This window comes from Mesocricetus auratus, unplaced genomic scaffold (genome assembly GCF_017639785.1).
Source record: "Mesocricetus auratus isolate SY011 unplaced genomic scaffold, BCM_Maur_2.0 Super-Scaffold_100676, whole genome shotgun sequence".
Lineage (NCBI taxonomy): Eukaryota > Metazoa > Chordata > Mammalia > Rodentia > Cricetidae > Mesocricetus > Mesocricetus auratus.
In genome coordinates, this window is record NW_024429266.1 from 132994700 (window position 1) to 133021880 (window position 27181).

At 47.3% G+C, this 27181-nt stretch overlaps 1 protein-coding gene across 2 annotated transcripts in view; it reads left to right on the top strand.

Annotated features, from left to right (window-relative positions):
• The window catches only part of Reep1 (receptor accessory protein 1), a 101792-nt gene that overhangs the window by 60363 nt on the left and 14248 nt on the right, over window positions 1-27181 (top strand). For both annotated transcript variants that reach the window (XM_040737809.1, XM_040737810.1), the window contains exons 3-6: window positions 116-192; window positions 9521-9641; window positions 14288-14401; window positions 25114-25291. In XM_040737809.1, the coding sequence (XP_040593743.1) occupies window positions 116-192; window positions 9521-9641; window positions 14288-14401; window positions 25114-25291 (490 nt within the window). The remainder of the gene's footprint in view (window positions 1-115; window positions 193-9520; window positions 9642-14287; window positions 14402-25113; window positions 25292-27181) is intronic.

Sequence of the window (27181 nt, forward strand, 5' to 3'; positions counted from 1 at the left end):
GCGCCTGAGCTGAGGAGGGGACAACAGATAAAGTGCCATAGCCTGGACCTGCCTCAGTGTCCCCTGCCTTGGGATGGGCAGCCATGACCCTGTCTACCAACTCTGTTCTTGACAGGTCAAATGGATGATGTACTGGATTATCTTTGCCCTCTTCACCACAGCAGAGACGTTCACGGACATCTTCCTTTGCTGGTAAGTGCTCCAGGTGCTGGGATGTTTCAGAGGGCAGTTTTGTCTGGTGTGGGGAGAGGTGGGGAAGGACCTCAACCTTTCCTTGGACCAGAGGAGCAGGGCCAAAGCTGGAATGTCAGTTGGAACATTTTTAGTTGTAGACAGAGTTTCTGTCCCACCTGGTCCCGCAGCTGTTCAGCCCCGAACAAATACACAGAGGCTTGTATTAATGATAAACTGTTTAGCCAATGGCTTAGACTTCTTACTGGCCAGCTCTCTCAATTATTAACCCATGTGTCCGTCTACATTTAGTAAGTTACTCCATAAAGGTTATTCGAGTGAGTTTCCCTGAAGAACTCCCTAAGAGCAGGTGTTGTGTAAGGAAGGCACTAGGGGTGTGTCAGACTACACGGGCAGAGCTCCTCTATAAACGGAGCTGGTGAAGTATTGGCATGTCAGAGAGGAGAGACGTGATATCTAGGAGTAGGCAACGGAAGGGGCTAAGCCTCAGGAGTGAAGCCCTAGTGCTCTGTGCTTGAGGTCCTGGGCTGGACGCCCAGCACTGCAGGACAAAATAAGCGTGCAGTCAGAATGCCACATTTCCTCCTAACCCTTGCGCTCTTCTCATAGCCGCTATTCACATTTGTATGTCCTCTCGAGACATTTGTTGGCGCCAGGTGTTGTGGCACGCGCCTTTAATTGCAGCGCTCTTAAGGCAGAGGCAGGTGGATCTCTGTGAATTTGAAGCCATTTTGAACATAGTGGGTTCCAGGACAGCCAGGGCTGCAGAGAGACACCCTGTCTCAAAAAAAAAAAAAAAAAAAAAGCAAAATTGTTGGTATGTTAATAAACACACCAACATTTTTACTCTTAAAATTGTATTATTCTCTGTGTGTGTGTGTGTGTGTGTGTGTGTGTGTGTGTGGGCGCTCGTGCGCTGCATATGAGGCATATGTGGTACGTGTGAGCTTAAGCGTGCCATGGTACACATGTGGAAGAGAACAATTTTGTAGCTATTTCCTTCCAATTGTGTGTGTGTTCTGGGGATCAACTCGGGTCACCAACCTATCAGCAAGTACCTTTACCCACTGATCCAGCTCATGGCCCAATATTCTTTTTATGGTAACTTTTTTTTGAGACAATGTCTCAGTGTAAGCTAGGCTAGTCTTTTCCACTGAAAACCCTTTTTCAGATTCCTACGTGCTGGGATTACAGGTGTGTGCCACTTACGTTTTTTTTTGTTTGTTTGTTTTCTATTTTTAAATAATAGTATTAGACATAGCATTTCTGTTTGCTTATTGAATCTATTTTGGAAATACTTTCATGTGAGCATAAGTGTATCTACCTATTTTTCAATAACTATAGATGAAGTGTAATTTATTTAATCAGTGTCCTTTTTGGAAAGTTTAAAGATACATTTTAATTTTAATCGTGTGTAGGTCTGTTTGCATGACTGTGGCAGGGGGAGTTGTGTATTTGAGTATAGATACTGAGGAGCTGGAAGAGGACATCAGATCCCCTGGAGCTGCAGTTACAGGTGGCTGAGAGTGGTCTAACAAGGTTGCTGGGAACCACATCCGGGTCCTCTTAAAGAGCAGTATGTACTCTTAACCACCGAGCTACCTCTCCAGTCCCAGTCAATATCCTTTTGATGGACATTAAGTTGTTTGGCTTCTTTTGGTGTTAAACAATACACTTGCTAGATACATATCTTTAATCTCAGCACTTGAGAGGTACAAGTAGGATCAAGAGTTCAAAATCAGCTAAAGCTATGTAGTGGGTTCAAGACCAGCCTAGGCTACATGACACTTTGTCTTAATTCTTTATCCCAAAAAGAAATTAATGCAGCTATTTTTAGCAGTAGTAAACTAAAAACCTTATTTGCATTGATATACAGCTCTCTCACAAAGATGGTGAATAATACAGTGTCTTGTTCATATTTAAGGGGGTTGGCAGGTATTTCCATTCTGGAGAAGAAGGATTTTTACTCTAAGAGGGCCAATACAACATAGGCCCAAAGTCAGACCTGGACAGTAAATCTTTGAATTTCATTTTGAATCATTGGCCTTAATTATTGGAGAACATAGCTATGCAGTCTTTCTTCTGAAGGAACCATGTGTCAGCTCTAGCAAGAATCTGGATTTCTTTTTTTATTGGGGGAGGTTCGAGTTGGGTTTTTTCTGTGTAGCCCCAGCTGTTCTGGAACTCACTCTGCATGTAGACCAGGCTAGCCTTGAACTCAGAGATCCGCTTGCCTCTGCGTCCTGAGTGCTGGGATTAAAGGTGTGTACTACTATCACCCAGCTGGATTTCTTGATTCAATTCGTTATCTTCAAAACAGGATGGGCTGGCTTTGTGAGTAGAGCCAGAACTCCGTTATGCCATCCTGTATTGTCCCCAGAACATGGAAACTGTCACAGGAATCAGAGCACTGTGTGAGAGCTTACATCAGGAAGGCTCCCGTGTCATCTGTAGAGATGAGGATACTGGGTCCCTGGCCAGAGTGGGTAGTCTATTAAATATGGTGGCCAGCACCTGGAGTCATCCAGTCGCATGGCCAGGGTCAAGGGGTGGGACAGCCAGGGCTCTGTCTAAGGGCTCTGGAAAAGATTCCGAATCACAATCATTCAAGCTGTTAGCTACATTCTGTCTGTTGTGGCTGTAGGACCAGGGGCTCTGCTTTCTTCACATGCAATTCTCCCTTCTTCAAGCTCACAATGGTCTCTTGGTCCTTCTCAGGCTTCAGACTCTGTCTTCTACTTCCAGCTGAAGATCTGTGTGTTTGCTCTGAAACATGTGATTAGATAGGCTCACCCCAATAATCCAGATATCTCCCCATCTTAAAGTTAGCTGTGAGTAACTTTCATTGCATCTGGTCTGTCTGGAGTGTTTATGCAGGGCTCGGTAGACTCCCTGCCTTCCTGCTTGTCGAGTGGAGGCCTCACCCCGTTCCCCTGTGGCCCTCTTAGCTGTGGTGTCTAGGAATTCATGGGTAAGAAGTGCAGGTTCCCTGCCTGACTCCTGGAGGCCTTGGTTCTGCAGAGAAGCGCTCTCCTGGATATGGTCCCTCAGGCTGCACTCATCCCCATTCCCTCTCGTTCACTACCCTTCCCAGGGCAGTTTCCTCCTCATAGTTCTCTCTCTCTCTCTCTCTCTCTCTCTCTCTCTCTCTCTCTCTCTCTCTCTCTCTCTCTCTCTCTCTCTCTCATTTTCTCATGTTCTACCTTGCGGAGGTGGTTTCGTTTAATCCTTTTTAAATTATAAAGTAATTTGTGCACATGGCAAAATAAAATTGAAATAATACCTTGAAAATTAAGTGCAGGGACTGAGGATATGGCTGGTTTGTGGAGCATTCGCTTAGCATGTGTATGACCTGGGGTTCGGTCCCAACACCACCAAAGAAAAACAGACAGACAGGAGGAAAGGAAGGCAGGGAGTGAGGGAGGAAGGCAGGGAGGAAGGCAGGGAGGAGCAGAAGGGAGGAGAGAAGGAAATCTGTGGGATGGGGGACAGCCTCAGTGGAAGAGTGCACACTTAGTATGTGTGAGACCCCTCAAAATAGCAAGTCTTTCCCCTCCCCCATTCCATCTACTCAGGGGTATCACAATGAAACGTTACCCGTGTTTTCTTCTAGAAACACTGTACACGTTAATTGCATGTATTTGGATGTTTTTGTCGCATGTCCAGTGCCCTTATAGAAGACAGGCATCTCCCCAGAGCTCATGGAGACCGCAGCTGCCGGTGCCTTAGAAGCCATTGAGGAAGTGGGGGCAAGTTTCTCCTCAGATACATACTGGGGAGGTGGGGGCGGGGCATGATTCCTCAATGGCATCTCAGCATGCAACCTTTTCTACCCCAAGGCTGAAGACCAGGATGGTAGGACGGGATAGGAGCAGACTTAGCTGGCAGAGGTTATGGTAGTGAAGCCAACAGATCTGAGCCTCTGGCGGCCCCTCAGGGGCTTGTTTTCAACGTGTGATGGTTGGGGTAATACCAAAGACAGTTAGAAAAACTCCAGGGGGGTGGTAAACAACGAAAGGAAATGGGGGTGCACTGATGCCTTGTGCCCCGCTAGGGCGTTGTCCATACTGGCACTGTATTATATGGCCTTGCTATGGGCTCACCCAGTTGGCTAACTTCTCTCCTAGGGACAAGGATGTACCTAACCTATTGTCCTAGCTGTCTTTGTCAACCTGACACAGCTTAAGAGTCATCCAAGAGGAAAGCATAATTGAGGAACTGCCTAGATCAGATTGGCCATGGGCAGTCTGTGGGGGATTGTAGTGATTGCTAACTGGTGTAGGGGAACTCAGCCCAGTGTGGCAGCAAACCCCTTGGCAGGTGGTCCTGGAAAGGTAGCTGAACCTGAACCTGTGAGGGAACAAGTCAGCGAGTAGCGTTCCTCCCGGTTTGCCCTGAGTGTTAGGCAAAGCAACCCTTCCCTCCCCTAAGGGAACAGACTAGGACACCCGTCCTGCTCTGCATGTGCCTTTCAACTAACACCTTTACAGAAGGTTTTCTCAGTGGAATGAATCCATGTAAAAATGAGCCAGGGGATCAGTCAACAAACAGTATCTCAGGAAGTAAGTAGAGCAGGAAAAAATGACTGTCAGTGTGAGGGCAGTGGTGGTCAGAGACAGGAATGAGAGCCTTGAGACTCTGGTTTTGCTGTCAAGAAAACACTCAACACGGGCAAACAGTAGCTTCCTTCTCAGTGACCCTGGAGGTGAAGCTGAGCTTTAAACCAGAACTTAACAGGCTGAGCTTTGTTGAGAAGGAAGCGCAGGCTGCGAATGAGGAAATGGAACCAGGACTGGGGTAGTGCTGGGACCAATGGAGAGGCTGGGTTTCCACTCACGAGCAACATTTGTAGAGGTAGATTGGGGCCTGTCCGTTCTTCCTTACCCACGACACAGCTTTAAGAGTTGTTTTCTTTCTGTCTGCAAACATCCCGTGCTGGAGCAGTGAGCCGGCAGTCGGCTCATCTCTGGAGTTGTTACATTCCTACACCAGCATCCCATCCGCTTCAGTGTCCTGGTCCTGTGATAAGGATGGGCTAGGAGAACACACGGGAGACAGGGAGGGTGGAAGAAACCACATGGATCAATGTTTTTAACATTAACTGTCACTGGAATATGCTCTGTTGGTCTGACAAGAGATGGCCCAAGAAGTGAACCAAAAGGTGGGGAGACAGGAAAATGTTTATTATTGTTTTTCAGAGACATTCTTATGGGTATATTTGTGTGTATGTGAGGGTATATGCGTGCATATGCATTCATTACAGGCATGTGTGTGTCCTCTGAGGCCAGAAGAGGGTGTCGGATTCCCCTGAGGTATAGGCAGTTTCCAGTCTCCCAGTGCTGGGAACCAAACTCCCATCCTCTTGGCAGCAAGTGTTCTAAGCACACGCTGTCTTTCCAGCCCTGCAGGAAGGTTTTTAAAGCTGCATCAGCGTGCGTGGGGTATGCCAGAAAGATTCTAAAGAGCAAGTGGTCTGTAACAAACGGTTCAGAGAATCAAGGTAGGCTGGGCAGTCCCGAGAGGCCCCTGGGAGAGTCTAATAGGCATATGCATTCCTTAGACCCTAATCCTGTAGCCTGGGACAGAGGCTCTTAGTTGGCTGTAGAGTGAGAATGTAATTACTCGGTCTGTGTGGAGCTGCCTGCTATCTAGAAAGTGCACACAGATAATCCACCCCTGTGCACCCACACCATAGCCTCATTTGCATGTGTATGCAAAGGAGTATACACAGGAAAGTTTGCTGGAAGCTTGGCTTTGTAATAGACAAAGTTTGTCATTAATGCCTTTGTCTGGAAGATGCGTGTACACCTATAGGAAGCCATGAAGAAAACCGAAGCTTTCTGTGTTCTGGTATGAGACAGTCCTCCATGTATACTGTTGATGCTGTGCAGATTAGGGAAAGCAAGGTGTAGAAGGAGGTATAGAGATGCTACCATGCTCCCAATGCTGCCACCAGGCTGCTAAGGGCATCACAGGTCCCTACATGATTGAATAGTCCTAGCTCCTAGCTCAAAGTGAGCAAGAAGCTAATTGAGAAAAGAGCCTAGAGGTCATGGCCGGGAAGGAGACTCTACTGTACACTCTTAGATATATACTGTATACTTTAGCACTTCTTAACTGTGTACATGCATGACCTACTTTTTAAAAATGTCTTTTACATAATAACCAGAATTGCTGCAGTGTGACGGCTGCCCTTGGGACTGTCTGTGTATCTTAGGCTGGTGTCTGAGCTTGTTGGATTCAACCGCTTTCTTTCCCTTGGGCTGGCAAATAATTTGTTTTCAAAACAAAAGTCCCCCCCATTATTAATCACCAGCATGTTTCATTCCGGGGGAATCAATCATGCCTCTCCTCTTTCAGCTCTGGTCTTTTGTGACTGTGAAAGATGAAACAGCCCTGCCAGGAAAGGGTACCCCCTACCCCCTGCTCCCCACCCCCTGCCCCCCACTCCCTACCTCCCACCCCCTGCCCCCACCCCCGACCCCCCACCCCTGGCCCCCACCCCCTATCCCCCACCCCCTGTGCCCCACCCTTGCCCCCCATCCCCAGCCCCCACCCCCTACTCCCCACCCCCTACCCCCACCCCCTAGCTCCCACCAGTTGCTGGGAGAATATTCAGGAAGAGCCTACTGGAGGCAGAACATAGACAGGCTTTGGTGAGGTCGAGCTTCTGATGGGCAAGAGAGGACTAGGAGAGCATGAAAAGGCTCCGACATGACTTGCTAGGGATTGCTTTTATTTTCGACTCCCTTTATCCGGGAAGGATGCCTGGGAAAGATTTACTGTTTGATGCCTCAGACTAGTGTAAGAGGCCTTCTCACCCACTGCATTGTGCTTTAAGGATGCCTGCGATTTGTTTTAAGTAGATGTGGTTAGATTTTTTTGAACCTGAAAATGACTGGCAGGAAGGGAGCTACTTATTCAGCTCACAGATCCGTAGAAACAGAAAGTGCAGCCTACTGCACCACACAAGGCCAAAAGGGTAGGTGCTACCCAGGATGGTTCTGGAGGCAGGAGTGGGAACAGTGGCTCTCGCTGTCAGCACCAGGGGAAGGAATGGCCTAGGAGGGTTTGGGACTTGGGGTTTGGGGTTGCTATTGTAAGTGGTTCTGAGATGCAGGAGCATCCCTGGCTCCTGGTGCTGCTCTAGGGACATGCAAGCACCTGCAGAATATGAGATCCTACGGGCTCTGGACTGTTGCCCTGTGTGTGAAAGCTGTGGGTCTCTAAACATAGGCCTTTTCCTCACCCACTAGCCCACTCTCATTCCCAAGATTGATTTCCCTTTCTTAATAGACTGTCTCTATTTCTACTTTTACAAAAAAAGCAAGGAGGATGGGCATGGTGGTTTGTACCGCCAGTCCCAGCACTCAGGAGGTGGGGACAGGGAGATGTCTGCGAGTTCTAGGCTAGCTTAGTCTACATAATGAGTTCTAGGCCACTGGGACTACAGGTGAGACCCTGTCTATAAAATAAACTAAAAAAGGCAGCTTGGGGGAGGGTGCTAGAGAGATGGCTCAGCAGTTAAGAGTGCTTGCTGCTCTTACAGAGGACTAGAATTAGATCCCCAGCATTCATTACAGGTGGATCAGCTTCTGAGCTTCTAATTCACATTAGGTGGATCCCTGACTTCTACAGGATCTGATGCCCCCTTCTGGCCTCCGTGGTCACTGCACTTACATGCATAAAGCCACACTCAGACACAAAATTTAAAAGTAAAATATTAGAAAAATGTAAGAAAGTTCAGAAGGACCCTGTGTTTGTACTGGGGAACTCATTCTTGGCTAGCTCTAGGAATTGGCTTCCCTAGTAATTCCCCAGAGTCAGCAAAGTCTCAGGATGTCAAACTGTCAGAGTATAGAAAATCAAAACTCGTGGTAATCTACGTTACTCACAGCCCCAGGTAAAGACTGAGGTGGTGGAGTTGAAATCTGGGTCAAACTCTACTTACCACACCATGACCCCACTGACTGCATCCACTTGAGAGGCTTGGTTTTTCCATTTTTTCAAAGACTGTAGACCTACTGTAACGCTTGTCTGGAGTTGAAATTATTTTATCAGTCAATCCTAAATACAAAGATGGCAGACCCTCTCCTCTCCTCCCCTCCTCTCCCCTCTCCTCCTTTCCCCTCCCCTCCCCTCTCCTCCTTTCCCCTCCCCTCCCCTCTCCACCCTCCCCTTTCCTCCCCTCCTCTCCCCTCCCCTGTCCTCATACCTCCATCCTGTTTCTCTATCGGTTGGTGTTTCTGAAAGTATATGTTCATGTGTGCATGCGTATATTTGTGGGCCAGAAAAGAGCTTCAGGTGTGGCTTTTCTGATCAATCTATTTTTTTTTTTTGAGACAGGGTCTCAGTGGCCTGTGACTCATCATAGAGGAGGCTAAACTGTCTGGCCAGTGTCTTAGGGACCCACCTGTCTCTGTCTCCCAGTGCAAGGATTACACGTACTTGCTACCACACCTGGCTTGTCTTTCTTTATGGGTGCCATGGGTCACACTCAGTTCATCATACTTGCAAAGCAAGCATTCTCCTGGCTTCACCACCTCCTCAGCCCAGGATGCCAGAATCCTGTCTCTTTCAGGAGATCGCAGGGGCCTTCTTTACCACTCCCCTCACGGCGCCACGGCTGGCGCGGATGGATGTGGGGGGGTGTTTGCGGGACAAATGAATGAATGGGCCTGAGGGTGTGTAGGAGTCCGGGATCGTATGTCACTCACACCCCACACTCTTCTTCCTTTTGGCACACACAAAGAAGGTTAAGATCTCTGTGCCCGCCACTGAGTTGAGTAGACTAAGCAGGATGCCGTACCTGGTGGAGTCGGGCTCCTCTCCCTGCCCCTATGAGACAAGAAAGGGAGGTGCCTGGCCAGTGTGGAAACCCTGCCAGCTTCACCTTGCTGGAATGCCCCTGGCCTCTGTGTCTCCTGGTGATAAATAATGACAAGGTGCCCAGATACAGACTTGATCCTCTGAGCCCACAAGCTGCAGCTGGATCCACATGCTAACCACAGTGAGCATAGCCCTGCAGTTTCCCCTGCAGCAGCTGCCAGGCAAAGCCATGCTGCAATTGCTGGAGGGAACCTGCCTTCCTGCTTTTCTTGGGAAACAGAAACAAAACAAAACACGAACTGGCTTTCAGGGAGCAGTCTTGGGTGTGTAGATGTGCATGTGTGTGCACGTGCCTTCCGTGGGTGAAGGATGAGGAATCTGGGAACCTGTCATCTGTGTGTGAGATGGGAGGCATCTGTGTCAACCACCGTCTTTCTACACGGGCCTCAGGCAGTGCTTCTGAGAACCTAATGGAATGTGTATCTTCTTATCTTTCCAGGTTTCCATTCTATTATGAACTAAAAATAGCATTTGTAGCCTGGCTGCTGTCTCCCTATACAAAAGGATCCAGCCTCCTGTACAGGAAGTTTGTTCATCCCACACTGTCTTCAAAAGAAAAGGTAACTGGCACTGCTTCTAGCAAGCAAAAACACTCAAAGTTCTGTGTAGAAAGGATTTTTCTGTTGAAGGGGACCCCTTGTGGAGGATTAGAGGACAACTTGCAGGGAGAACAGTGGGTCTCTCCTTCTCCCACAGCTGTCCTGAGATCTGGGCTCAGGTTAGAAGGCTTGGCAAGTACCTCTATTTACTGAGTCATCTCATCAGTCCATCCTCTCAATTTTTTTTAAGATAGGGTCTCAGCCGAGGGTTGATGGCGCACGCCTTTAATCCCAGCACTCGGGAGGCAGAGGCAGGCGGATCTCTGTGAGTTCGAGGCCAGCCTGGTCTACAGAGTGAGTTCCAGGACAGCCTCCAAAACAATACAGAGAAACCCTGTCTCGAAAAAAAAAAAGATAGGGTCTCATTCTGTAGTCTAGGCTATCCCTGAATTCACAATGTAGCCCAAGTTGGCCTCCAACTCATCATGATCCTCCTGCCTTATCCTCCTATGTGCTGGGGTTAAGGCTTACACCACTGTACCCAGCTCCAATGCCGTGGTGCTGCACACCTTTAATCCCAGCACTCAGGAGGCAGACGCAGGCAGGTCTCTGTGATTTCAAGGCCAAACTGGTCTACAAAGTAAGTTTCAGGTCAGGCAAGACTAAACATTGAGACTCCTCCCCAGTTGTTTCTGTAAGCTTCTGTTTGTTTTTCAGATTTCACTTTTATTATTCTAATTGTATGTATCTGTGGAGTACAGCATCATGATTTTATACCTGCATGTGATTTGTGCTGACCAAATCAAGGTAGTTAGTGTTACTATCTCCTTACACATTTTTAAAATTATTAGTACATAGTAATTGTACATATTTACAGGATACAGTGTGATATTCCAGCATTTGTACAATGTGTGCTGAGCAGATCAGGGTAATTAGAAATTCTTTCTCTTTATTCCTGTGTCTTTGGAACCTTGCACTCCCCCTCTCCCTGTCTCTCTGACTCTGTCTCTCTGTCCCTGTCTCTCTCCCCCACATTGTGAACTACTGTCCCTTATGACACTGCAGAACATTAATGCTCATTTCTTCTGTCTGTAGTGCTGTTCCTATGTCCCTTGTCTCCTCTCCTCCTCGTGAACTCTACATCCAAACTGACCGTTTTCACTTCCACTCAGGAAAGAAAACGTGGTATTTGTACTTCTGGGTCTGGCTTATTTCACTTTACCCAGTGTCCTTCATTGTGGCCCATTTTTCTTAGAAAGATTATTTTTTTGTATCATAGCTGAGTAATTTTCCTTTATGCTTATATACCATATTTCCTCATTTATCCAATGATGAGCATATGGATGAATTCCATATTTTACTATCATGAATAGTACAGTAATATCTGATTAGTTCAAAATGTGCACAGTTATCTCAGTAGATGCAGGGATTCAATATTCCTTGGGCTGGAGAAATGCTCAGCAGTTAAGAGGACTTGTTGCTCTTGTAGAGGACCTGGATTTTTCCCACCACTCACATGGTAGCCTACAACCATCTGTAATTCCAGTTCCAAGGGATCCAACAGCCTCTTCTGATCTCTGCAAGTGCCACACACACGTGGAGTTTACACATACATGCAAGCAAAACATTCACACACGTAAAAATAAAACAAATAAAAAATATTAAAAAACTCAATATTCATGACAAAGTTATCAACATACATGGGCATCGTAAAAAAACCATGTGCCACAACTCATATTATACCTGACTGGGGACAAGTTCTCAGTTTTGTCTTTGTATCTTAGATAAGGCAAGTATGTGTCCATCTACACTGCTCTTACTCTTATAGTATTGGAAGGTCTCTCCATAGCAGTCAGCCAAGATAAATAAATAAAAGGCATACATACAGGAAGAGAGGAAGTCTACCACTCCTGTTTACATATAATCTGATTCTATATATATAGAAAAACCTAAGGATCCCACAAAAAGACTAATCTAACAAATGAATTCAGTAAAGTCAAAGATTCACCCCTCCAATTTCACACACGTGCAAAATAAATAACGATGACTTTGAAATATTTCTTGAAGTAGAGAGCAGTAGAGTGAGGTACCCAATGTGCATGCATGACTGTACATATCTCCCCCCAACATGCATACAGTACACACTAAATAAATAAATAGGGATGAATCTCCAAGCAAAGAGTTATTTGTATTTCTAGATAGTAAACATTGCCCCTAATGCATATCTACATGGTCTTTGTAATGACCCACAGTAAGAGAATTATTGAGATTATTCCAGTTTTCTTCCTATTACAGTAATTCTGTACTAGGCACTACCACACACAGAGTTGGTTCCTTCTTTTTTTTTTTTTGTTTTTGTTTTTGTTTCTCTGTGGCTTTGGAGACTGTCCTGGAACTCACTTTGTAGACCAGGCTGGCTCGAACTCACAGAGATCCGCCTGCCTCTGCCTCCCAAGTGCTGGGATTAAAGGCTTGTGCCACCAACGCCCGGCTAGTTCGTTCCTTCTTTTATCTTAAAACAATTTTCCCAAGAGAGGAATCACTGGCCTAAATGATCCTAACAGTGTGTAATTCATTAATTACATTATTTCCTAACAATTGTGTAGTAGAAGTCTTTTGAATAAAATAGGAGTCTGTTAGGTCTTGAACGTGAAATGCCCTTCACAGACTCACATGTCTGAGGGGCTGGTCGCAGCTGCCAGTGCTGTTTTGGGAGGCTGTGGAATCTTTTGGACATGGGGTCTCAGGGGAAAATGGGGGTTTGTGGGGCAGTTTGTGTATCTGCCTCTGGTTCAGGTACACTGAGACCCTGGTTGTGCCCCAGACGTCACGTGTCCCTGCCACTGTGACCTTGACTAGCCTCCACCACTGGGTCTTGCCACCGTGATGGACTGCCCCATCTCAAACCATCAGGAAAAAAACAAAACCTCCTTCCTCAAGTCATTTCTGTCACATCTTCTCTCACAACACGGACAAAGGGACCAAACGCAGCGCTGAAGGTAGCTCCCACTGGTGTATCAATGTCTGCAGGTTCTGCCTTCAGTGCTTTGGCTTCCTGTACAGGGAGGCTCTGGGGGAAGAGAGCAATTAATTGGACATCTGTAGACAGCCCTGAACACCCCCTTCACAACCAAACCCACACTCCTGGAATCTCAGAAAGGTGGGGTTAGAGAACTGGATACCTCCTGACTTGGTTATCCATCCCACTCTTCTCTCCTTTCCCCTGAATGTTATGTCTTCCCTGAAGCTGTAGCCTGGCCATTGGAGGAAACATGGTGTCTCCCAAGACCTGCCAAGCATCACTCCCTTGGTCGTCTGGATCACAGAGGCTGGGACTTCCTGGGGAGGCTGTGAACAGGGACCACAGCTGGCTCCTGACCCCTCCCCACCTCCAAGCAAAGGAAACTTGCTCACTAGCAGAGCTTCAAACAGACTGAGGTCACATGGCTTACTGAGCTCTGAAATGAGCAACAGTGGCTACAAACACCCACTTTCTCAGAATAGTGAAAAACACAAAGCAAAGAAATAACCAGAATACACTAGAGATGATCCAGAATCAAGCCAAATTAACAGGAAGCCTCGGTGCCATTTACCACCTTGCCTTTCCCTTGTGCGACACCAGAAGACTTCAATTTCTTTTATTTCAGCATCTGTTAGGTGTCCTGTTTCCTTCCGTATCCAATCTGAGGCACTATCTGGGAATAACAGAACTTAGGAGTTGCAAGATTCCCAATGCTTATCTTGAAGATGAAGAGGACGATGGAGGCTATCACATGTGGTGCTCACCTTGTTTTTTTTTTGTTTTTGTTTGTTTGTTTGTTTTTTTCGAGACAGGGTTTCTCTGTATTGTTTTAGAGGCTGTTCTGGAACTCGCTCTGTAGACCAGGCTGGCCTCGAGCTCAGAGATCCACCTGCCTCTGCCTCCCAAGTGCTGGGATTAAAGGCGTGCGCCGGCCGGTGCTCGCCTTGTTAACCCTCACCATGTACCACAAGTGAAGCACCATCACTCTTGTCCTTCTCCAGAAGAGAAAATTGGGTAGAGGGGCTGGAGACATGGCTCAGCAGTTAAGAGCCCTGGCTGCTATCCCAGAGGACCCAGGTTCTGTTTCTAGCACTCAGGTAGTACCTCACAACCATCTGTAACTATAGCTCCAGGGGCTCCGGCACCCTCTTTGACCTCTGCAGGTCCTGCACACACACACACGGTGCACATACATGCACACAGGCAAAACACTCATACACATAAAATAAATCATTTTAAAAAATAGCAAAGCAAACCTCTAGGTTTTGCCCCTAACTCGCTGAGGTCTGAATTAGAAGCTTTGTTTGTGGCATTCTATCATGCTGGATTCTGTCTGTCTTGTTGAACAACTTCTCAGGGAAAGGCAGGATTGTCTACATCCCTGGAACTTAGAGGACCTTTAGAAATAACTTCCAGGCCTTGCTGGGTCGGTGAATGGTGTGTTTTTGCTTATTCAGAATTCCCCTTTGCACTTGGCCATAGCCAACCTGTCTTTCTCCACCCTCCTATCAGGGAACACATATTCAAAGTGTGTACGACACTGCAGGCCAGTGAGTCAGCCATCAGGCAAGCTGCCAAGCCCGCACTTGGGAAGAGATGTATTTGAACTCGCCAGTTCAGTGTGCCTCTCCTTCTCCTCTGACAGGAAATTGATGACTGCCTGGTCCAAGCAAAAGATCGGAGTTATGATGCCCTTGTGCACTTTGGGAAGCGGGGCTTGAACGTGGCAGCCACAGCAGCTGTGATGGCTGCTTCCAAGGTACAGTACCATGCTGGGCCCTGACTACCATGACTGCTGGACATCTTAGGTCCCCTAGTTGCCTCTACCTGTCACCTATGTGGATACAGGATAGGCTAAAGACCAATCGACACCACTTTGTGGTTTATTTGGAGGTCCCTTTAAAAATATGATGGGGAGCTGGGTGGAGGTTGAGCACACCTTTAATTCCAATACTTGAGAGGTAGAGGCAGGTGGATCTCGATGAGTTCAAGGCCAGCCTGGTCTACAGAGCATGCTCCAAGACAGCAAAAACTACACAAAGAAACCTTGTCTCAAAAAAATAAAACAAAAAGGGGAAAAGATGATAGTTCAGCAGTTAAGAGCACATGCTGCTCTTGCAGAGGTATGGATGGGCTTGGGTCTGATGTGATGGAGGTATGGAGGAGGAGAGGATGGAAAGAAGGGAGGATTCTAGTTAAGGCACAGCTCCTCCTGTTGCACAGAACTGTGGGGAAGTGGGACTCCAGTGTCCATATGACTCCTGACCACCTTGGTGGGATAGGAACTTTAACAGTGACAGATCCCAGACAGCATTTTTGGAAAGGAAACTCTGTCTTGGTACTTGAGATTTATCAGGGTTTACAAAAAGCAGTGAATCCCAAGAAACTTTCATTTCTGATGCAAGTCTCTAAGGTTCAAATTTTTAAATAAAGGAAAAGAGAAGAGACCACCAAGCCCTAAATGTATCAGGCCAACCCTTCAATACAGTGATGGACAACCCTTTCTCAGTCTCTCTCCCTACTGCATCTTCTCTGCCTTGGAAGCCTGGTGGAGGAGGGTACCATTTATTCTTCCTGTAGTCAGAGAATAGATATAGTGTATTTGTCAGCACCAGTCACCCAGCTTCTCAGCCACCCTGAGGCAACAGCAACTTCTCCCAGGTCTGCCTCGAGCTGGGGCCTCCAAAGCCTTGGCGCCATCCTGGCTAGTCATTCCCTAACCCCACTACCAGGAGGGCCATGCCACCTCCATCAGAGCATCTTACCTCAGCTAAAATCCAAAGGGCGGTCCAGATGGTCTGGAACATGCCTCAGAGAATAACTTCTTGCCAGTTCCTTCCACTTGGGTTTTTGTGCCAAAGGACTTCCATTTTCTATCCAATGGTTTTAAATGAGAAAATTCTTTTGCTTTGTGGAAGCCTTGCTTTTTTTCTCAATAAATATAAATATCTCTGGAGAGAAAGCACATCTTCTCCTCCGAAAATAATGCCCTCTATTTTTTGAAACAGATATGTGCTTTAAAAAAAACAAACCCAAAACTTCAGTCAGGCTGAGGTCGATACCAGTAGTTTCCATAGCAACAGTGGACAGTACCCAGCCGTGTCAGAGCATGTCACTCACTATGGGTCCAAATCTGACTTTCATGCCTACACCACCTAGGAGGCTTTGAGTTTTGATTCTAAGTAGTGTTGAGTCAGAACCTCAGGCAATGGGCCCGTGAATCTCTATTCCTAATAAGGTCCCCAGATGATTTTAAACATTCCAATTTGGGTAGGTCACTGCCTGGAGTTCTATCCAGAGTAGAAAACATGGGGTGACTGAGGTTAAAACAGTTTATTTCTGCATTTTTCTTGTGGTGTAAACGTAATACCTTAGACCAATAACCTTGAGGATGAGAAGAGCTGGGGGGGTGGTGTGCTGTGGTGTGTGTGTGTGTGTGTGTGTGTGTGTGTGTGTGTGTCCCAATATGTGAACCAAGACATCATTGTACAACATGAGTCTGTGCCACAGTGGGACTGCATTTCCTCTGTTACGTTATATGATCAAGGAATTGGTCCTCAACCCTTCTAGTGCTTTTTTGTCTATCTTTCCACGGCTCTCTGGATACTACAAAGTTATGCATGGAATGATGAAAGATCTTTTGACCACATTGTGGCTCGGTGGTTAAGAGCACCTCTTCCAGAGGACCCAGATTTAGTTCACAGCACCCATACCACAGCTTACAAGTATCTGTGACTCCAGTCCCAAGAAATCCAATGGCCGTATTCTGGCCTCAGGGGGCCTGCACGCTCATGCTGCACAGACAAATGTGTATACAAAACATACACATAAACATTTTAAAAACAAAAACAATATTGAGCTCTGAGCAGCTTCCATAGTAAAATTAATACCTGCAGAGGATGTTCTTATCTTCCTAAAGTATGGAAATCTTTGTAAGTCCAAGTCATTGAGATGGCTCAGTGTGTCAAGGCTTTTGCTGCCAGAGAGCATCAGAAATGTGGAAGAGTTAACCTCTGAAGAATGCATAGGGCAGGGTTTCCAACTGAGACAACTATCTTGACAGGTCAGTGTTTGGAGCGTCCTGTACCCCTGTTTCCTGGGAATGCCTGATTCAGATGACCTGATACAGAGATTTAGTTCACCAGGCGTTTGATTTTGCCTGTTATTTCTCATTAAGGGCACTTCCCAAAACAGAGGTCAGGAAACAGATCTGATTCTAGACATCCCTGTCCCCAGCTGCAAAATGAAAAGAAAAACAGGAGAGAAAGATACCTGGATATTGGGGCCAGTTCTCAGCATAGTCCATCCACAGACTGTTTCTAGAAGGTCCTCACTATCCTGCTGTCCTCTTTTTCTCACTCACGACTCCAAACCTTCAGTAGAGAGCTCGGTTCTGCTCCCTGCCTTTTCCTCCTGGTGTGTCAGCCTCACCTTACACACTGTGAGCTCATGTGTGAGGCCTCCACTGAGACTCAGGCCAGCCATGTGTCCTTCTATCCAGAACCGGTGCATGTCCTGTCAACCTGCTCATTTGTCCTCCTGTACAAATGTCTGTCTTGATGCCCCGTCTGACTGAGGTCCTGGGACGCAGGAGCACTTCACACTTCATGGAGCTTTGTCATTTGTTGTGTGGGAACAGAGAAATGTATCTTGTTGGCCTGTGCCCATGGCTTGCTCTCTTTCTTCCTTTCTTTTTCTTTCTTTCTTTCTTTTTTTTTTTTTGTGTGTGTGCCCCTTTTACCCTTTATCAGGTGGCTCGACTCTTTCATTTTGTCTCCTCTTTGGACGTCAGAGAAGGGCAGGTAACCCCGTTGAGAGGTGTGACTAACTCCAAACCGATCCAGTCAGGTAGAGAGGCCTGCCAGCCTTCTCTACCCACCAGCCTCTGGTCTGGATCAGAGGCAGGTGTCTTGCTGCCCCGACACCTCTGTGTGGTATGTGTGACTCCATGGCAGGCACACGGGCTGGCTGCACTTTGTATTCACACCAGAGCCTGTTAGTGTGTTTACCCTGCAGCATCTAACACGTGACTAACTTACTCAGTCCCCGCCCCCTTTGTTTAATGCCTGCAGAATGAAGCGAATTTGTACTGATGCTCTCGAGGTAGAAATCCTCGTCTCTTTCTGATTTGTTTGTTGATCCAGTTTTATGTCCTAAGGAAAGCCTGATCTCTGTGTGGCATGCTGAGGTGGGGCTGCCTGGCCCTAATGTGGAGCATGCTCAGCTGCAGACAGTGGGCTCAGTATGATGTGAGCATTAGCAGGAAACACTCACTCTTCTTGAATTACCCCTGGGAAATGTGGTTATGCTAGTGGCTTTGTTGTCAATTGCCTGACTCACTAAAACCTTTCACTTTTATCCTCATTGACATCCATGGTGACGGGTACTTGGGGAGATGAAATGAGCTAAAATTCACACTCTGATGTGCCTTCCCCTGTGACTTGGTGGATCCCTCCAGAACCTGCCTTAAATTGTTCCATCTCTGGAAGTATCTGTCTTACCTCTCAGTTAAATATATATCCATGGGCCATGGTGGTGTACACCTGTAGTCCTAGCACTTAGGAAGTCAGGAGTGGGGGGCTGGGAGGGAGGGGGTTGGGAGCTCAAGGTCACCTTGACTACATAGTGAGCTTGAGGCTAGCCTTGGCTTTATGAAACCCTGTCTCCAAAATAAAACATGGGGTCTAGAGAAATGACTCAGTGGTTGAGAGTCAGGTTCAATTTCTAGCATCCATGGTAACTTGCCAACATCTGTAACTCCAGTTCCAGGGGATCCAATACCTTCTGACCTCCATGGGCACCAGACATGAGCGTGGTGCCCATACATGCAGGCAAAACACTAACACTCATAAAATAAGCAAAAAAATAAAGCAAAACCAAAACTACCTGAATTGTTTTGGGTTTGAAGACATTTGTCACTATAGCAGGAGCCCTGTATTCACAAAATGAGGTCCTCGGGTTATCTTGAGGGATTGCTGTGTTTTGCTAGAATTCAATTGCACTGCCTCCCTAAAGGAGTGCATGAGCCTTATGCAAGATGCAAGAGGGGTAGAAAAGGGTGAGGTCAGTCCTAGCCCTACCACCCGTAAAGCCTGTCACCTTGAGGCATGTTTTCACTGAGCAGATTCAGTCATGGACATTGACAATGGATAACTGCACCCCGCCCACCTCCGTAGCCATCAAAACTGTGAAGATTCCCTCTGGGGTGGACTAAAGTAGCAATGCTCAGTGGTGGAAAAGTATTAAAACCTGCCCAACAAATATATCTCTCTTAGACTGGGCGCCTGGCTCAGTTGGTAGAATGCTTGCCTAGCATGCACAAAGCCTTGGGTTCAAATCCCCAGCACCATATAAATTAAGTGTGATTTTGGATACCTAAAATTTCAGTGGAAAATCTCAGTGGTCAGGAAGTGTAGGCAGGAAGATCAGAAGTTCAGGGTCTATCCTTGGCTACTTAGCAAGTTCGAGGTCAACCTGGGATACATAAAACTCTGTCTAAAAAAAAATCAAAACAACTGGGCATGGTGGCATATACCTTTAATCTCAGCACTCAAGAAGCAGACCTCTGTGAGTTCAAGGCTAACCTGGTCTACACAGAGTTCTAGGTCAGCCTGAATTACACAGTGAAACCCTGTCTCAAAACAAACAAAAACCAAAAAAAAAAAAACCCTCTTTCCGCTTGGTTCCCATATTTGTTTGTTTAAATATGTGGAAAGGGCCCCCCAACACCTTGCCTCATGGGTATGCCGCCTGTCCCCATGTCCTACTCTAGTGAACTCACCCCAAGGCTGATGGATGGGAGTGGTGTAGGTGGTCTCCTGCTGCCACTTCACTCAGGCAGCAATGTGATAGATGCCCACAGGTTTATGCTTCCCAGCTCCTCGGCCCTGATGTGTGTTTTAGAAAGGTGGACGGAAGCAAGGCTGCAATGGGGAAGCCCAGTAGACAATGCCCAGAGTTAAGAACATTTACATGGAGGACAGGGAACAGGACAGATGCATGGAGAGCATGTGGCAGGGAGTCTGGATGTTTATCGGAAGCTGCTCAGAGAAGTGCAGCCATTTTCATTGTCTCGAAGTCATTATCTCAAGTGCCACTAGGAAAGGAAACGTTGCTACTGAGATGGGGACACAATGCCTCCCACTTAGGGTGTTTACTGCTTCTTATTTAACACGCTGCCAGACTGAGGTCTTTTAAACACATTTGTGCACACAATTAAAAGGAGCACAGAAGCATAGTAAACAGACTAAAGCCTAACTAACCCCGTTGCTCACTGACAGAGTCTATTGAATCACTGCAGCTCAGCTGTCCACTGATGCCTATGCTATCCCGTTCTCTGGTTCTTGCAATGAATATATGGCTGTTATTTCTGGAATTTTCATCTCTGCAGCTAATACCTGTTATGCCCAGGCTATTGATGCCACCTCCTTGATGGTTCCAGAAAAGATCAGTGGAATTTTAGATAACCAGGACCTTTATTTATTCTCTTAGCTGAACACCCAGAACCTTCCATTATCCAGTCTTGACATGGGTTATAATCAAGTATACATATGTGTGGAGATAGTGATATCAGAAGCAATTATGGGAACACCTGCAACTTCGCAGGTGGAAGACTGGGTTCATGAACTGATGAAAACCATTTATAAAAAAACTAAGAGGAACCAGGCGTTGGTGGCGCACGCCTTTAATCCCAGCACTGGGGAGGCAGAGTCAGGCGGATCCTGTGAGTTCAAGGCCAGCCTGGTCTACAGAGAAAGTTCCAGGACAGCCTCTAAAACAATACAGAGAAACCCTGTCTCAAAAAACAAAACAAAACAAACAAACAAACCTAGGAGGAGACGGAAGCTGTCATTATTACAATGAGGCTCTGGGCAACGACTCTGTGACTCTCCTGTCTCCAGTTCTGGGATCTGAACCACCCATGAAGGCAGAGAGAAAGGAGCAGGGCCGGACTTTCTCCTGCATATCAGGAAGAGAAAATGTCCCCCCAACTGAAAACCCCTCAGCAGAGTTCTCCTCACAGCCTATTGGACAAGACTGCAGTATAATGGCAGCCATAGCTGCAAGGGAGGCAAGAAAAGTAAAGTTTTGTTTTTCGTAATCATTTCAAGAATGAGGACTGGGAAATGGTGCAGTCAGTAAAGCACTTGTTATATAAGCATGAACATCTGAGTCCCCAGAACCCAGGAAAAACGTCTAGTGTGGTGTCACAGGCTTGCGATCCCTGTGCTGGGGAGGTACAGACTAAAGGATCCCCAGAGTAGCCTAGCCTAATTTGGTGAACTCCAAGTCAAGGAGAGATCCTGACTCAAAGGAAGTAGACAGTGTCCCAGAGAATGTCCTCTGACCTCCACATACACAAATACACACATGACCCAAAGCGCCTGCATGCAATACATACACATGCGTATTCAAAAGAAAAGCCAGGTATGGTGGTGCATCCCAGCACTTGGGAAGCAGACACAAATAGACCTTGATGAGTTCAAGGCCAGACTGGTTTTTATAGGAAGTTCCAGGCCAGCCAAGGTTGCATAGTGAGACCCAGTCTCAAAAAAGAGAAAAAAGAAAAGGAAAACAATGAGGTTTGAGAAGACATTTGCATGGTTGGCTCTCAGTGACTCCTACGGTGGCCACAGACATTTGGAATACATTTTATTAAACAGCCCCAAACACTGTAGGGCAGTCAGGTGGTGTGGCGCATGCCTTTAACCCCAGCTCTCAGGAGGCAGAGGTAGGTGAAACCCTGTAAGTTCAAGACCAACCTGCTCTACATAGAGAGTTCCAAGACAGCCCAGCCTGTAGAGATACTGTGTCTCAAAAACAAAACAAAAAACAAACAAACAAAAAACAAAAATGAAACAAACAAACCACTGTAGGACTTCTCAGAGCATTTTAATATCACAGTGCTCATTGAGTTAGGGACAATATGATGTTATACGTTTTTTGAGATAGGGTCTCAATATGTAGCTCTGGGTGTCCTGAAACTCAGTGTAGACCAGGCTGGCTTCCTACTTCCCAAGTGCACCACCATGCCCTGCTTACATTATGCTTTTTCAAACATAGAGAATGCAAAGATTAATTCCCAGAGTAGGGAACCCAGTGTGGCAGACAGAAGCTCTTCCAGAAGATGACAGCCCCCAAACAGAAGATGGGGTTCCCCCACACGGCTAAAGTGGGCCTCGTGGACGGTAACTAAGAAGGAGGTGGAGTAGAGACTGGGTACAGCTAAGAGGTTTTCAGGTGAGAGGCGTGTTGCTTTGAGACGTCTCCAGCTGTTTCCAGGACTCTTGTTTCCATGCTTCTGTGGTTCCTCCCAGCACAGAGCTAGCTTGGTCCTGAGCCATCCGTATCTCCTCTTTCCTAACCCTTGCCTCTTGCGATCTTCCTGATGCCGGTGATATTGGAGCTGCGCTGGCTTGGCTTCTCTGAGTGGAACGGAGCCCTTTGCCAAATGGACACGTAGTGTGTAGGCTGCTGTTTTCCCGCAGGCCTGCTGCAGAGCATTGACAAGACCCAGAAGACGTTGATGGAATTAGTCCCTGACCGGTTATTTAGGCTTGCGGTCATAAAACCCCACCTGGTGCTTTTAGACATAAGCTGTCTTTTCTCTCACTGATTTCAGTGGTAACTTAGGTGTAGTGACAACAGCAGCCATCATCTTCACTGGAATAAAAAAATAAAATAAAACATTTTTAATTGTGTATATGTGGTACCTTTTGGGGGGATGTACACATTCCTGTGGGAGCCAAAGGTGTTGGATCCTCCCGGAGCTGGATTTACAGGCAGTTGTGAGCCTCTTGATGTGGGAGCTGGGAACTGAACTCAGCTCCTGTGGAAGAGCAACAAGCTCTCTTAACCACTGAGCCGTGTCTCCAGGCCCTTAGCTGACCCTCTTACACACGTAACTCTGGCTTGTTCTACACGGTGGGTATCTTAAGCACACAATGCTTTATGTTCTATAGATTAATGGCTCTAACTGGCAATATTTGGTTACTTAAACCATTTTCTGTTTGTGGTTTGAGCTTGTTGTTGGCTTCTCCGGGAATAAGTTTCACACTGTAGCGCAGGTTGGCCTGGAACTGTGCTGCCAAGACAAGCCTCAAACTTGTGATGATTTTCCTGCCTCAGTTCCTGAATGCTGGGGATTGCAGGCGTGAGCCGCCATGCCCTGTATGTCATTGCTGTTAGTTTCCTCGAGACATGGTCTCCGTACCTTTGGTAGGTTGAAAGGTTACCTATCTCGTTTCTTGGTGCATCGTTAAACCTTGTGCTAGCCCATGTTGCTTGCAGTAGTTGTTTGTGGTTTTGTTGCTTTCACTATTATAATTTTTTTATTTCTTGAGATTATAACATAGTCATATCATTTCCTTCCTGTCATCCTTTCAACCTCTCCCGTGGACCCCATCCACTCTTTTAAATTAGCGGCCTCTTTTTCTTTAATTATTGCGACATATGTCTGTGTGCATACACATTCCTAAACACATAAACACAATCTCTCTGTTATCATTTTGTGCCTTGCTTTCTTGCGTTCCTTGTTGCATTAGATCTTCCATTGTAGCCAGCGGCTGTGTCTTGCCCATCCTCTTAGATCATTTGTTTGTTATTGGATGACGAGGAAAGCCTTGCCCAGCCCCGCTCCCCAGCTGAAGAAAGCCTCTGTCTGGCGCTTTGCCCATCTTGCGCTGTCGCCACCCTGTCCCCTCTGCACTGATCTGCTGTGTTGTTGTGTCTACCCTACCTTGTGATTCACAAGTCCTTTGGAACACTGGGCACCACTCACGCCCCGCTATGAAGAGGCCATTGCCACCCTGTACCTGAGGGCAGGCTGCGGGGTCACCAGCATCCTGAGCACACCCAAGCTCCTGGCCCAACACTATCTCAGTAACACCGGCCTCCTCTCAGCCTCTCTCCCACTCTGGGTTTTCTTTTGTTTTCTGACCCACTCAGCTCTTCAGGTCATCGGTATCCGCCATCTGCTGGAACATGGGTGACCCACCAGGGGCCTCCTTCTTGTAGAATCTGGCTAGAGAGATGGCTCAGTGGTTAAGACTGTTTGCTGCTCTTCTGGAGGATCCGCGTTTGCTTCCCTGTGTCCACGTCCAGCAGCTCCCAACTGTAACTCCAGCTCCAGGGGATCTGATACCCTCTTCTGGCTTGACTAGCAGTTGTTTGTGCACACTTGTGCACACGGACACACACACACACACACACACACGCACAAGTTTAAATTAATAATCCTTAAAAAGACAACTGACTCCCTGACTTCCGCCCTCAGCCATCAGTTGCCAGTAACTCCTCAGCAAGGATAGGACTCCCATAAGTTTGATCAGAACACATTATATACATATGCATGTGTGAAAGCCTCTAATAATAAGTGAAAAAATAAAACTATGCAAAAATAAAATAAATTCTAAACAGCAACAACAAATGTGACTGTCTCTCCTGCCCCCAGGCACTCCCAGCAACGCCACGCCCTGTCTTTGCCATCCTTTCTCTTACACAGACCTGTCACTCAGGACCAGGTGGAGGAGGGACCTTTGCTCTTTCATCCACACAGCACTTACCTTGCTTCCCTGAACAAAAGAATACATTCACACAGAGATTTGCTCCGCAGCGCCTTCAGTGTAGGAAGTGGTTATTTCAACAGCAGAGATTTTTTTTTTAAATATCATTTCTTCCTTCCTGATTCAATACCTTTTGGGTATTTTATGAAACTCAAATGCGCCAATATGAGGAAATGTGCCTTGTAAACATTCTCATCTTCACAGATTAAAAAAAAAAAAAGACTGCTGTCACGCATTGAAACAAGACTGGCTGCATTTTATAGCCTTTGGGCAGGATGAGGGCTGAGCACATAGAATATTAGGTTTCGAGTCTGTAACCAGATTTTGAGAACTGAGGATAATGTGGCCATATATAGACTTTTACTGGTGGGAAGCCAGCGGCCTCCAGGCATCTCTAGAGAGCAGGGGCTGCAGTGGCTGGGGATGTCGCTGAGGAGGTACAGTGCCTGCCTGGCACGCATAAATCCTGAGTTTGAGCCCATCGATCCATAAACTGGGTGTGGTGCCCCGTGCCTGTAATCCTTGCATTTGGGAGGTGTAGGCAAGAGAATCATACTGACAGGTATATGTCTGCATTGCTAAGCAGCAAGTTCGAGGCCAGCCTCAGACACATGAGACCCTATCTCAAAACAGGTGGCGGAGCTGTAGAGGATAGTAATCCTAGCTGCAGATTTCCTTGGGGTGTCTGAAAGAGGGAAGGGAACATCTCTAAAAGGTGGCCCGAGAATATACCTGGCATATCAGCAAGTATATCTGGAATCTCAGGAGAGGCAACCCAGGTATTTCTGCCTTGGCTACTCACAGAGCAAAGGTCTCTCAGCCTTTGTCACGCCTCATGTCTGTTCGAGTTATTACCCATGAGCGTCCGGTCAGGCCCCTGACAAGTGTTCTCCTGTGTTGTGTCCAGGGACAGGGTGCCTTGTCGGAGAGACTGCGGAGCTTCAGCATGCAGGACCTCACCACCATCAGGGGTGATGGTGCCCCCGCTCCCTCAGGCCCGCCTCCACCAGGGACTGGTCGGTCCAGCGGCAAACATGGCCAGCCTAAGATGTCCAGGAGTGCTTCCGAGAGTGCTGGCAGCTCAGGTATGTCTCCCCACTCCCCTCTCTCACTCCTGAGCCTCGCGGTCATTTAGAGGAGCAGCACACAGTGTCTCTTGCCCCAGGGACCTGTCACCAACAGACGTATTTGTTAGAGTATACCAAGCCAGATGAGGAGCACAGCCACTCAGGAAGCTGGCCTGGGGACGGTGCCTCGGGCATCAGCAGGTTATTCCACCATCATTGTCTGAGGAGTCCGAGTGTTGGGTGCTAGTACCTCGGCCAAGTCAGGAGCAGAAGGTGTAGTCGTGGCCTTGGGAGTCCTTTCAATTCTCTCTGACCCCACACGCAGGTTTCATGGCCCCCTGAGCATCTTCTCCCACTCCTCAGAGCTGGTGACACCCATAGGGATTTTCTCCCTCTCCCCTATGTCCACTTTGTCTCTGACTACCTACCTACTCACTACGTGTGCCCACAGTCTGCACCTATCAAGGACCACCCTAGGCCTGAGGTTCAGTTCCTGGGGAGGTCAAGTCCTTCCAGTATCTGAAAATCTACCTCTTCTCTCATGGATAAGCACTGGGCACCAGACTGCCCATGTGGGACTTGACCACGAACTGTATTTAATGTATGGAATCTTAGGCCTGTCTCCAGAGATCTCAGTAGATGTGAGTGAGACCCAGCTGTGTAGATTGAGGTGTAAATCCAGTATCTAGTCTATAACGGTGTAGATTGAGGTGTGAATCCACTATCTAGTCTGTTCGCGTGGACTTGGAGCTTCTGGAGGTCAGTGAATGAACTGGAAGCTATCAGTTTCCAAGATGGATCCTTATGAGGTGACAGTGGCTCAGGGAGCAGAGCTGAGCTGCTGACAGAGAATGGTGGACAGCAGGAAGTATAGAGGACGATGCTGGGCCACCAGCCTCTCCTGATGGCAGAGAGTGGGCCAGGAGGGTGCTGGGTCACCACCTTCCCCTGATGGCAGAGCGGGGTTGGTGCAGGTCACCAACTTCTCCAGGTGGCAGAAACTGTGTTGGGGGGGAGGTTGCTGGGTCACCACCCTACCCCCTCCTTGTTACAGAATAATTAGAACGTGGGCTGTTTGCGAATATGTTGTTGTATATGTCTCTCCTGCCCTTAAACATGCAAACCAGGACCTCCAGGGCACCTGGACCCTTACTGGGTGCTATAAGAAGCAGCATGAAAGGCGCCTGGGCTCTGAGCCCCAGGTCCTGACAGACCCCACCTGATTCTGAGGTGTAGACATGATAACACATTCAGGCCCAAAAACTCAATACCATGTCTGGTACCAGTAGTTAGTAAGTAGCTATTGTTATAAATCTTTGTGTGTGTGTGTGTGTGTGTGTGTGTGTGTGTGTATATGTATTATCATCTAAGAATGTTCTTTACAATGGCTCCTCTCTGAGGCAGTGTGAGCCCTGATATTGGAATGGCCCACACCAAAGCTGGAAGGTCAGATAGGACGTCCTGCTTTGGCTGGGAAGTGGCCCAGGTAGCCCTGCATCCTTTTCCCTCTAAGAGTCTATTATGTCATTTGAAAGGAGAATCAAGTAGAGGCTGCCACACAGGGAGGTCACACACTCTTCCAGGGTCATACACAAACAGAATCTAGGTTCCTCCCCAGACTGCCTCTTGACAGAGTTTTCAGGTAAGGGCTCAGAATGAAATGAGAGGAGGTTGGCCGCGTCTCAGAGGTAATGGGGATCTCTCCAAGGCCGGAAACAGCTTCCAGCCGGCAATAGTTAGACGAAGGTCTGGGGTGGCTTGTTTTGGTATTGGTGGGGTGGTGCGATCCTTGCCATCCTGAGACCACCCTTCAGAGAGTGCTGGCCTGTGGTGGGGAGGTCAGGGAATATAGCATTGTCCCAAGCAGCTTCCTCAGAAAGAAGGACAGATGGAATGAGGATGAGCTCA